Source organism: Schistocerca serialis, chromosome 5 (genome assembly GCF_023864345.2).
Source record: "Schistocerca serialis cubense isolate TAMUIC-IGC-003099 chromosome 5, iqSchSeri2.2, whole genome shotgun sequence".
Lineage (NCBI taxonomy): Eukaryota > Metazoa > Arthropoda > Insecta > Orthoptera > Acrididae > Schistocerca > Schistocerca serialis.
In genome coordinates this window covers 431,586,644-431,600,206 of record NC_064642.1, presented here as the reverse complement: position 1 = coordinate 431,600,206, position 13,563 = coordinate 431,586,644, and the positions used below count along the sequence as shown (strand labels likewise).

Below are 13,563 nucleotides of genomic sequence, written 5' to 3'. Positions count from 1 at the left end.
AAACACATGGCAGCAAATTATTTATTTTTATATATGCATTAACAAATTCAGTTTGTTAGATTTTGACAGTCATCTGCTAATACACTTTTTTCAATGATGTAAACAAAAGAAAAAGTTTCTTTAAAATTAAGTTAATTATCTATGGAAATCTCTGCCATTAATTAACTTTGGAATAATTATGGGTTGTAACATTACTAACTGTCTCCAATTTGTCATCAGCCTCCACTTAAGTACAACTAATAGGTAATGGCAAAATAGAATTTGACAAAGTTGGCTAGCTCAGCTCAAAGCACGAATTTTTTTTTTCTTGCAGCCTTCAGCCTGCAGTTGCTATGTGACATGATGTAAATGGAAACTGAACTGTTGATTTGCATATTCTAACTATTGAAAAGCACTGTGTTGGTAACCCATTTTTTCAAGTACACTGTTTTTGTGAGTTATTGCTGTTTCTGTGTCTTCTCTCTAGTTTATGGAAATCAGTGCAGAGGGAGGGGCTGCAGGATTAAACATACGAGGAAGTTGGGAAACAGGGTGGAGACTATCATAAACTTACTCATCACAGTTTTATCTATACAGTTTTTTTTGTTACAAAGCCAAATTTGTTGCTGATTGTACCTTTCAAATACTGACTTTTAAGAAGCATCACTTTAATTTAAAAAATGAAATATGTCATCTCTAGTCACATTATTCAATGATCTTCACAAACTTAGCATGTCTGATGTTCCAGATAGGTGACACCTATATCAAGCAATCTGCAGCTCTCATTTCTGATTCACTTCACTTGTGAAATTAGATATTTCTTTGCTGTTACAATAATAATAGTAATAACACTGATGATTGTGATTTATAGTTATGGCATTGCCTTTATCCTTTACACATTGCTGGCCATTAAAATTACAAGACCACAATGGATAGCAAATAACAAATTTTACTTTGGCCATATATGGTACAGTATAAAGAATATATTATTAAACTTTTAGATGGCTGGCAGCAACACAGGCCCTAACGCAGTTGTCAAGTCGAACTGAAGTTAGATGACACACCTGGATATGTCATTTGATGCTGATTCAACTCTATGTGATAGTTAATGGATCACAGTAGCTGGTTAGTGGGGATGTACATACCTCTCAGCAACTCATGACCCATTATTTTTAGTGGGTGAGATATGGAGAACGTGCTGTTCAGGAGATACGTCAGGACAGCACGGGCAACAGATGGTGTTGAGTTACCTCATCACGGAGACCTTGGTGACAGGGCACAGCCACTGTTCTTGATACAACAGAAGTGCAATAGTTGCTGTCCAAATTACCAGCTACTTGAACCAAAAGTGATCATGTTGTTCACTCATTGTCACCCTATATCGTCACATAAGGTACTGTAGACAGCAACATTCATGTGCCTCACAGCCTCCAAACATAGATACATCGATTTCAGTGCAGTGCAGTACACAGGGCCAAGACTCAGCTGAGTAGATGACATGGCGCCACTCGTATACAGTACTGTATCGACAGTCCTTGGTGCTGCGGCTGTCATTGTACTGTACATGTGGATACTTTTGTGTCTGAATAGAAGCACATTTCCTAACTCAGTGCATGTGATGTTAGTGTACAATCCTGCACAGCTGAGTGAAGCATATGAGAGTCCTCTCAAATGCTTTTGATGTGATGTCACTGAGATACTGTTTGGCATTGAGTACCACCCCTCTTAACTCATCTGTGCCATATTCGCATGATAGTCAAAGGATCCTAACCAGTCGGAGCAGCAAGACTGCGGGATGATAAACCACAGTCTCAATAGGTCACAATCCTGTCTGTTATATTCCAGCACATGCTGCTACACGTTTCTCTTTCAGCATGATGATCTCAAAACTAACCAACATTAAAATGTGATTTCAGAGTTAAAACACACTGCTTAGTCTTTTGTTATACTCAGAATACTGTTGTCATTACTCCTGTCTTCTTTGTGCATTTGTGCTGAAATGATGATAATTTGCATAACCGAGCATTTTGTACATTTCATACCAACTTAACATTTGTTGTATGCTGTCTTCATGGTGTTGCTGTTTTAATGACCACAAGTGTACATAAACAAAATCACTGTAGGCAGCCCAAACGACAGATCCAGAGAAGCATAATTTTAAGATAGATATCTAACAATGGCCTTCTGGAAGAGACTATCCAGAGACTGTAACATGTGGGTAATAACTTTCACATATGAAATATAAATTAAAAAAAAAATCAGTTATAAAAGAATCTGATATGAAAAAAATGAGTACCGACCAATGTGAAACTGAGAAAGGGATTGTTGGAGCAGGGCTGACATGGTAATACCGGTATTACTCAAGAAACACAACTTCTTCTGTAGTAATGTGCATTTTTTAAATTTGTTCATCTGGATGTAGAGAAAAATAAGACATACTATAGCAAAAAAACAAAATGATATATTATTTTAAGAGATGCTGATGGAAAGGGGAAGTGACTTCAAATTCTGACTCAAGAGAAACAATTGTTCCTCTCCTAATTTCACAACTGATCTGGTGAGGGGAGCAACTTTTCTTTCCCTCCAGCATCTGTTCATTCTAAATTTGCTTGACGCTACATATATGCTCCCCTCTTTCTGTGTAATTATATAGTTTCCACTATGGTTTTTATAAAGCATGTGTCCACCAGCTCTGCTCCAACTGTTCCGGTTCCAGCAGTTTTTGAGTAGATGTTCATATGTCACATGTAATTAAAGAACTTTTTAATATTTTCAAATCTTTTGTCTTTTAGTATTGCTGTCCCCAATATCAGGCTCATATTTAAGTTTGTGATCCAGACAAAGTGTAATTTAAAATAACAAATACTATTGTCTTCCTCTTCACACATACAAGTTCTTCACCATATCAAGAATAAATACTGTAATAGTTTGCTGTTGGTAATGTGGCTGTTCTGAGGTTTTGATATTGCAGCTCCAGTGATACAGTAGTAGTTCCCAATTCTAAAAATATACTTTGTTCAAAAACTTTCAGTAACATCTTTACAGCCAGCTGAGGATATCACCAAGCCTGACAGTTAGTTATTTAAAAGAAGGTTTATCACATGGCAAGCAGCTACACTTACAGGCATTGCACATTCCATAGTAACATGCACAAACATGACAAAATGGAGGATGGATCTGTGCATAGGGTAAGTTGTGGCACTGACCACAGCATGAGATGTGATTGGACAGTCAAATCCAGATTCCCTTATCTTTAAAAGAAAAGTCTGTTTCACCATGAATCATTTGCTTATATTTGTTCAGTCCTTACCAGGATTCTTCTTTATTTATTTTTCAGTTTCATTAATATGGGAATGTACAAGTAAAGTTATGGCACTCATTGAGATCATTTCAAATTTCACTGTGATATTACAGCAGTGCTCATTTTTAGAGTGCAGAATAGATGTGAGTAGAATAATTGCTTCACGAAGTCAAACTTATGACTTTTTATAGTGAATCTGAGGCCGTGCTGATAGCGTGCATCAGTGCGCCGTACTATAAGGTCCCATACCTGGTACTGTAGCATATGCAGAATGCCTCCTCGGATTGTATTTACTCGAAAATGTTCTTCTTTCAAACGGGCTCGGCGCTGGATATGAAATAGTAATTGTTGTTTATAAAATTTCTTATGTGAAATAAGTGTATTATGTGAAGATTTTGATGTTTGTGAGGGTTACAGAAATCGAAATTCTGAGCATGTATTTCACAAGCGATAATGAATGATGATGATGGCTTAAAAACATGCGTTTACAATTAAGATAATTTCCAAACACAAAGGAACACTCATGCCCTCAAAATGCGGAGATTTCTCTTTGATACTGCCTTGAAAATTCAGGTGTCATTCACTAGGAGTCACCTAACAAAAAAGTAGCACATCAATAATAGCTATTTACAATACGTTAGACAAGGAGAGGGAGAGACCTAAACAAAAATTTCCACATTTCTTTCTTTCTTTTGTTTAGCTGCTACTGACATAGGCACAGTCTATTTGCTATTGAAGAGAACAATGTGTGCGTTTAAGATACATGCAGTAAAGAAAATCCAGTTATACAGCAAAGCTACTGGCACTGTGTCTTACAGATATACCTGAAGATACATAATTCGACACACTGAATTTTACAAAACTCTTATAACAAATTTTATTTATTTGTAACCTTTTTTTAAATTACTTATTGAACCATGTTTAAGCACATTAATTTTCCTGCTTCTGTTACTAATGACCCTCTAATGAGGCCCCTAACCCAGGTTCTATATTCAACCATTTTAGGCATATTCTTTATTTTATTATTTCAAATGAACTAACAAAAACTGCCATACGAATACTGATATGTATTTTTGGACCATGCATACAAAAAGCTCAAGTCTTCAGCATTACAAATATTGTGGTATTGATATTTATTTTCAGACATTTTTTCGCAGTATAAACAAGAGATTACACAAAGTACAATGAAATAGAAATTGAATTATATAAAATATTTTAATAAAATTACATAATATTTATGATAAGCTCACAAAGAAGCTAACATGCAAGACAAAATGGTCTATACATTATAAAGTGTTCAAGGAGTAGTGTCCTACTGACTGCAAAATGAAATCATATATTTTGTCCATTTACTACAGTGCATATACAGGTAAAGAATTTCAATTCTTGCAGCCACTAAATGCAGCAAACATAGTTTATGTACTTCATGCACAACAATATCAATATTAATGAGACATAAATTCTCATGCAAATCAATGTGCAGAATTAACAAACTCCTTTTACAAAAAGGATACAATTTTAATTTCAAATTAACTACAACTCAAGTCACAATAAAAACAGTTATCAGAAATGTCTGTAATGGTGCCAGAAGAACAAAATGAAGAAAGTCAGCTTGTAAAAATAAATAAATGGATGAACAGTTCCAAATCATGCGGAGCTGTGATGGGTGCTGAAGCTGCAGCAACAGCAGCTGAGGTGCATGTATCACTTTTAAAATGTTGGTTTCTGTACTAATATTTAAATTGTGTATGTGTGTGTAAATACACACAATGATTTTATTTTTAAAAAATCTGAGTAGAATGTGCGTGTTTGTGAGTGTAACAGTATTATCGAGCCTATATGCTGGCACCCAAAAAATTATAAGTGTAAAATTAAAATAAAATGAAATCTCAAAATCTTAACACCAAAATTCAACTATAACAGAGAAGAGAGTCAGAATAGGGGGGTCAGTGCTTACATGAGTCAGGGTGTGGCTTTTCCTCTGCCACCATTAACGCTGCTCGTTCTGTCGGAGGCATGCGCTGCTCTATCGCATTCACACAGTTTAGCATGCTCCTGGAAAAGAGTCAGCATATCTGGTCTGGGTAAAGCTATGCAACTATTTGTTGGCAAATGGTGGGTGCCTTTATTCTTATTACCTGTGGTGTCAAAATGTGGCAAGAAAGAAACGAGAAAGTCTACAAGCAGTTTCTAGACAATAAAGTCCACTCTTTATGTATAAAAAGAAATATGACACAATTAAATTTCATTAATAGCTCATATAAGCTGAAACCCAACTTTATTATCTGCTGGCACCATCTGAATTTACACCTCTGACAAATGTCAGGACCATAACTCCCATTTCTCACCAAGATTTAAGAATAAATATTTTTCCTTGTGCCTTAGGACCAGACACACTGATTTATCAAAATCTCTCTCTCTCTCTCTCTCTCTCTCTCTCTCTCTCTCTCTCTCTCTCTCTCTCTCACACACACACACACACACACACACACACACACACACACTCATTCAAAATACAGAAAATGGAAGTACTACAAGTACTATGAACACTACAATAAAATGTGACAAAGCATATTGCTTGTTATACCAGTTTGTAAACAACTATGTGCTTATAATGGCTTATAAAAGTACATGCACTCTAATCTTTAAATTTGTAGTGTGCATATATTTCACAGTACAAACAATTTGCTTTGCCATTCAGTACAATGTTCTAACATCTCAACAGCAGATCAGCATCCTCCTCCTGCATTGTAAGTAGTAACAGCAGTTGTTTTTAAAGGCAAGCTTGACTTGGATGGAGCATCTTCATCGATTTTCACAAAAGTCTCTCGGCTGGCGTTAACACTTCCATCGTCCCTGAAATCGAAGAACACTGCTATTAAGTTTCCAGCTGGTAAGTGTGTACCTGTACTGAAATGAGGACAGACCACCTCTTTGCCTAGGAAATCATGGCCTTGCAACTCCTAAAGCAGGTTCCCAATTTGCCAATAAAATCTATTTGCCAAGAATTATTATTTAAAGTAGATTGGATCTTCAGGGGGCACCACAAGCAGCACACCTGTGAAACTCTAAATGCCTGCGTTCTTTAAGTATTACATGGCATACCATGAATTTGAAATAACTGGAGAGCAAAGCTATGCAGTATTAATTGGCTAGGAGACTGTTACAATACAGCAGTGAGTACATCTGCTGATGTCCTATATGTGCCATATATTGTGTGAAAATTTTCATTGAATACCTTGTACAGATTTCACAAGAAAATGGAATCCTGCTTTAAAGCAAGGGTTTTACAGAAATATACTAAAACAGAGATCATAAATTTAGAGAACAATTTATTGCACATATTCTTATTGGAGAGAAAGAAAGAATGGTGGAGCGAGATATGAGAAGCTGTGCTTCACCACATTAACAATTCTTTCGCACTTTAAATTTCACAATTCACTTTGTTTTTACAATGCTGTAGCTGTGGTGGTATTAACAGCTTGTTTTTAAACAGTTACAGAACAAGAATAACATTCGGAGCATTTTAGCTGGAGGTATCTGTTAGTAAAGAACTCTGTTTTCTGTGCATGGAAACACTTGTCGAATATAGTCTTAGTGATTAAGTGTGTGATTTTAATAGTAAAAGAAACTGTGGTTTAATCGTCACATTCTAGTTAATACTACCTAGTTTGGATGAGGTGTTTTTTCTCTAAAGACACACAAATTACTGGTAAAATTTAATTTTCTAGAATGACTGTAAAATATTCACTGTAACTGGAAATTTCCATTTTTTTATTTCTTCCAGTGTCATTAATGACAACATGAAGTTCCACTACTTTAGTGCCAAAGTGTTACGAATTTCTGTACCAGTCTAGGCTCACTCCAAAAACTGTTCCACCACAAACACAAGCTACCATTGTATTCCAAATCAAAATCACGTGCAAACTTATTTTGGTGCATTGATATTCTTATGTAAAAAAAGAAAATTATAAAAAGCTACAGTAGTGTGAACACTACTCTACAATTTAAAAATATGCATTCAGATTCAAGCTCAGCCAATGCCAATCAGTAAAACTGCCCTCTATTTGATATGTCTCAACTTTTACTGATTTGAGAACTTCAAAAGATAAACATTTTGACAGTGTTTCCCGAAGACAGCATTATGGTTCTTATTTCAATTTTTCATTGATTTTGTTACTGATATATTCATGCAAAATTTTGTGTAAATACACTGATTCTCATGCTTCATTTTAAAAAGTTTTGTTACTCACCCATACAACCTACTGTCCCGAAGACTTCCCCTTTTGTTGTCATGGTAAGAAGAGAGAACCAAATTAAAAGAAGGGTCATACAGACCTTGCTTGATGGATAGAAAGTAATCTATCGCACACATTCTTAATTAAATCAGTAACAACAAATTCCAGTGGCTGCACTATGCATCCTCCACGATACAACTATATATATTTTAAACTTTCAAGCAATGTAAATAAAATTTATTCATACACAGAACATTACAGATTAAAATAAAGATTGCTCATTGATAGCTGCCGAAAGTGTATTCCTTCATACTGTCCAAGACAAAAAGGTTAGCATATTTCAGTTACAAATATCAGTAAATTTAGATTAGCAACCCTAGTATGTGAAGTTTCCGCAAGGAAGCCATTGATAGGGTAAAATATTCTAAAGAATGTAGAAGTCAGTTCACCAAAGGCAAAAATATGTGTTAATTATTTTCAACCAAAATGATACCAATCAGCAAACTATGGATGATTTTGTTAACCCACATTTTCAAAATTTAGATTTTCCCCTCTGAGAGAGAAGACAGAAATAGTACTGAGAAGGGTTAGTAATATCTAATACTCTTTGAAGTAACATTCTGAACAGAAGCTGGATGGAACCTTTATGAAATGAAGATCTTTTTCACCTGCACTGAAAATTTTTATTAATGCCACCAACGTATTAGGTTTGAGTTATTTATTTGTATTTCTTCTTGTCTGATGGTTCTTTTACAAACTATAAGAAAATAATCCACCTTAATCTTGCAACAGCTCACCGGATGAAAAAAACAAAACATGTAATTTCAATTAGGAGTAGTTTTGTAACAAAGATTTGACAACAGAATAGAATCTCCAGATGCTACTCACCGTAAATATTACATGTTAAGTGGCAGACAGGCACAACAAAAATGTTGCGCCTATCTGTAGTTCAACGTGTCATCTTTATGGAGAGTGGCAATCTATTTTTTTCTTATATTAAAATTTGACCAAATGATTCATAGCCCAACCAGGAATATGATGAACATCCATCAGTGGTGTATTTAAATTATTTAATTATTTATTATGTATGCTAGTTAAAGTTTTTAAATTTGACAGTATGACAAGTTTGCATTTTTACTACACAAAATCTTCCTCCCTGTAACAAAATCCTGTAATTCTGACTCTGTCTGACTTTCTCACCTCTGGCATTTGGAGGGCATAAAAACTCTGGCAGACTCATGTACATTTACTCAGCCTGGTGGTAACTAACTATTTGAGAGCAACATAAATCTGATTTCTTTTTTTTTTTTTTTTTTTTTTTTTTTTAATCTAAAAATTACTCTTGGTAGCTTTCCAAGCACAAAGTTCCATAACTGAAAATAAGGATAGGATTTAAGATCCTGTTGATAACATGGTTGTTAGATATAGAGTACATGTTAGCAATGAACAACAATGGGGAAAGGAATTAGGTATATCCTTCTAATAATAATAATAATAATAACATTAATAATAATAACCTGGCATTTGCTTTAAGCAATTAGGGAAAACATGGAAAACCTATTTCTGGATTCTCAGACAGGGATTTAAACTCTGGTTATCCCAAGTGCAAATCCAGTGTCTTACCACTGTACCATCTTTCTTGGTTTGGATCTCTATACTTCACATAAAAATCACAATTCGTCGCTGACCTAAGGAGCTGACACTAAATCCAAACTACAAAAGAGTTGTAAAATATGGAAGCAACTGTAGAGAAGCATATTTCTTACCATGCAGTGTATTCCAGTCCTTTATGGCTATAGAAGGGACCACTCAGTTCCCAAACATGCTGCCAGCCACATATTTCATGCTTTCAGTAGCTCCTCTACAATCAGGAACATATGGCATTTTCCTTATCGGTTCCAGTTCATCAAACATCCAGTGGCAAGAACCAATTCTGATTCAGTTGTGACACAGTTAAAAATCTTGTCAGTCTTGCTGAAAACTACTATTCATCCTTCCATCTCTTCCCTTCTCCTCCTCAGTTTTCTAATTTTTATTCCACTTACAGCTGCACTAATGTTTCACGTCCAATTCACATATACAATGTCAACTGCTCCCCTAATACATCTCTTAGTGCCACCTCCTGTCCACTGTCATTTCGAATAGCATTTGTGCCTTTCTATATATATATCTACTACTGAGTGATTTCTGAATGAACCAATATTCATTTTCAGTGACTGATCCAAAGTCATATCTTTCCCTCTCCTTCCCTCTATCCTGATTAAGCGACCTTGGGTTGTGAAAGTTCGAAATTTGTATGTGTGTGTGTGTGTTTGTTATTGTTTCTATCAATGTACCAACGCTTTCGCTTGGTAAGTTACAGAATCTTTATGTGAGTTACCCAACGAAAGCGCAGGCAGGTCGATAGAGACACAAACAAACACAAACATACACACAAAATTCAAGCTTTCACAACCCATGGTTTCTTCGTCAAGAAAGAGGGAAGGAGAGGGAAAGATGAAAGGATGTGGGTTTTAAGGGAGAGGGTAAGGAGTCATTCCAATCCCGGGAGCGGAAAGACTTACCTTAGGGGGAAAAAACGACAGGTATACACTCGCACGCACACCCATATCCAACTGCTGATATCCAACATGATGTGCGGTTGGATATAGGAACATTCCACATGGGAAAAATATATCTAAGAACAAAGATGATGTGACTTACCAAACGAAAGCGCTGGCAAGTCAATAGACACACAAACATACACACAAAATTCAAACTTTCGCAACCAACGGTTGCTTCATCAGGAAAGAGAGAAGGAGAGGGAAAGACGAAAGGATGTGGGTTTTAAGGGAGAGGGTAAGGAGTCATTCCAATCCCGGGAGCGGAAAGACTTACCTTACGGGGAGAAAGGACAGGTATACACTCGCGCACACACCCATATCCAACCGCACACCTTTGATGTGTAGGTGAAGGATTAGGTGGGTGAGGGCAATGGATTGTTCAGTTTGGAATTGGTATAGGGACTGATGGAAAGAAGGGTTGCAGCCAGAGATGGGAACTTTAAGTGTGAGGCCTTTGGGGGTAATGCCAAATGTCAGACAAGCCTGAGGAAATAAAATATGGGAGCAAAACCTGGCTAGGGCGAAGGCAGGTTTGTGGAGGGAATGTAAATAAAACTTAATGGGGTCGTTGTGGTGGTGTTTTGAGGGTGGCATGATATTAGAAGTTGGAAAGTGTAACATGAGGCTGAAATGAAAATTAAAATAAAAATATATGGGGAGAGATAAAGGTGAACTAGAAAGCAACTGGAGATCTGGTGTGAAAAAAGGCGAAAAAGTGTTGGTTAAAGCTGGGCTATGTTGATCCTGTGGTGAACTTGGGTTGGTAGACAACAATGTGCACAAAGGTTAGGTGGTTGTGTTGCCGCCAAAACACGTTAAAGGGTGGAGAAATTCAGCAAAATTTCGAAAAAACTGCGTGTAAATGTATTAAAAGGAGTGGTTTTGTGGTGGCAGATTATGAAAATGAGGCTACAAATTGTCTGACGAAGAAATAATGACATTAAAACCTGCGAGAAGCGGCTAAAAATGATCGGTGATGTGGGAAAAATGGAAATGGAAATAAAGCGAAAGTTATTAGAACCAGCCGAAATGGTTGTTTAATAGGTGAAAGGAACTGTTTGTGAACTAGAAACGGTGGATTTTATAGCAGCGGTAGTGTTGAATGCGGAATTTTATTTATTTATTTATTTTTTGTGGTTTGGAAGTGGGTTACGTAATATTGAGTATATTTAGGCGGGATAAAATTGTATAGTTGTTTTTATCGGTGAAAAGGAGAAAGTGAATACAAAGTGAAACTAGTGGCAAAAGCAGAGCGTTTCGGCCGAAACTCTTTGCCTTTACGAATGTCTGCTTGTGTGTGTGTATGTGCGGTTGGATATGGGTGTGTGTGCGAGTGTATACCTGTCCTTTTTTCCCCCCTATGGTAAGTCTTTCCGCTCCTGGGATTGGAATGACTCCTTACCCTCTCCCTTAAAACCCACATCCTTTCGTCTTTCCCTCTTCTTCCCTCCTTCCTGATGAAGGAACTGTTGGTTGCGAAAGCTTGAATTTTGTGTGTATGTTTGTGTGTGTATCGACCTGCCAGCACTTTCGTTTGGTAAGTCACATCATCTTTGTTTGTGTTTGTGTTTGTGTTTGTGTGTGTGTGTGTGTGTGTGTGTGTGTGTGTGTGTGTGTGTGTGTGTGTGTGTGTGTGGGCGCGCGCGCGCGCGCGCGACGAGAGAGAGAGAGAGAGAGAGAGAGAGAGAGAGAGAGAGAGAGAGAGAGAGAGAGATAGATAGATTTGTTCTATTCATTAACATTTTCACCATTTTCTACACACAATTATCTATTATAACATCAAAACACCTTTTTTCCCATTTAAAAAATGATTCAAGATACAGAGGGATGTCAAAATTTCAACATAATTCCTAGATTATGCACATTTGACACTACCACCTCTCGCTTTCCTTCATGTTCATAGGATTCTAAAAGTATGAGGTTAATTGAGGAAGTAATGAGCTACTGCACACTCCTGTTGTGCATACTGATATGAGACTTCTATCCAAGGTATAATGGTTTCTTCCCCTCCCCCTCCTCATTTCCCTGTCCCTTTCACAAATGGTCCATGGGATGAACAACTGGCCCTAAGTCCCAAGACGAGCTCTTTTGTGTGTCGATTTTCTTGTCATGATCATTTCACAAGCTGTATGTGGGATGAAGTGATATGTTGGCCAAATCTTTTTTGGAGTGTATGTGTTGTAATTTTAACAACAAACCACCTGCATTCTCTTTTAGCACCTGAAGAAATGAAAGACTAAATTGTTTAAATACTAACTTGTGCATCTACACAGCACAATAATGAGCAATGGATAAGCGGACCACTCTATCTCATTCTCTGTATCTTGTATATTATTTGCTCTGTGCTTAATGAAAATCATATTGTGTGTTAAACACCACATCACTGTTGGAGAGTATATAACTCATGTGGCTAAGAACTTAATTTGAACACAAGGCCTGTTATGCATTAAAAAATATACATCCTCATCCTACAACTTGTCTTCAAGGGATTATGTTTGAATATTAAATGATAAAATATAACAACACAAATATGCCACAGGCAATTAATTTCTGTTATACGCATGAAGAGAGAAACCACTTCATAAGAACAGTACACATTTAAAATAAAGTGACAACGAAATTCAAAGTACTCTTACTTTAATCAGACTTTAACAATGTTTATGCTGAATAGTGGTAATGGTGGGGCTGTTATATGAATTTCTCAAATTTTGATTTTGTGTGACTTTTGTAACTACCAGTATTCTGGAATGTAATTCACTTTTTTAATTCTGTTTGTGACATTTATTCAGTGTCATTTCACCACGATCTGAAGTCAATATCCTGCTTCTCAGAGCGGAATGATCCATATAGCTTTATGTTGTCACACAGCTACATTTAATAAGCTATTACCATAATGATAATGTCATTTTCAGTGCTTTCTGCAGAATAATTTTTTAGGTTCTTTGGCTGCTTGGAATACTTACCATAGTCTCGTAGTAATGCCCTGGGTCTCAAAATCTATCCCCATCATTACTAAGATTTTTAATAAAAATTGTCAGCTATAGCAGCTGAAGACATCATCTGCCAATAACTTTGTCAAAAGAGGGAAACAGTGGAAAGAGAGATCCAGGGCACCCTTTCCTGATCATCAGGGGGGGAGAGGGGGGGGGGCACAGTTGCTGCCAATGAGGAAGTGACTAGGAGAAAAATATTGAAAACCAATGAAAGGGTAGCATTCTACAAGTCCAAGTGTGGAATGACAGAAGTGTGAATCTGTTGTAGAAACTACAAATCTGGAAAGGGACACGCATAGGCTGAAACTAGGGTTGTGGAGATCAATGAGTTGAAATGAATACAAGAAGGAGGTATCTGGCCAGACAAATGCAAGGAAATATCAACAGACTCAGACAATGATATAACAGTAATATGACTTGTTATGAACAGAAAGGTTAGGGACAACACA

At 36.6% G+C, this 13,563-nt stretch overlaps 1 protein-coding gene across 1 annotated transcript in view; it reads right to left on the bottom strand.

Moving 5' to 3' along the window:
• LOC126480691 (glucose transporter type 1) overlaps window positions 1–13,563 on the bottom strand; it is a 321,263-nt gene that overhangs the window by 67,144 nt on the left and 240,556 nt on the right. Inside the window, exons 15-17 of the mRNA XM_050103930.1 lie at window positions 7,534–7,563; window positions 5,238–5,335; window positions 3,530–3,607 (exon numbers count right to left, since the gene is read on the bottom strand). Of these exons, the coding sequence (XP_049959887.1) occupies window positions 3,530–3,607; window positions 5,238–5,335; window positions 7,534–7,563 (206 nt within the window). The remainder of the gene's footprint in view (window positions 1–3,529; window positions 3,608–5,237; window positions 5,336–7,533; window positions 7,564–13,563) is intronic.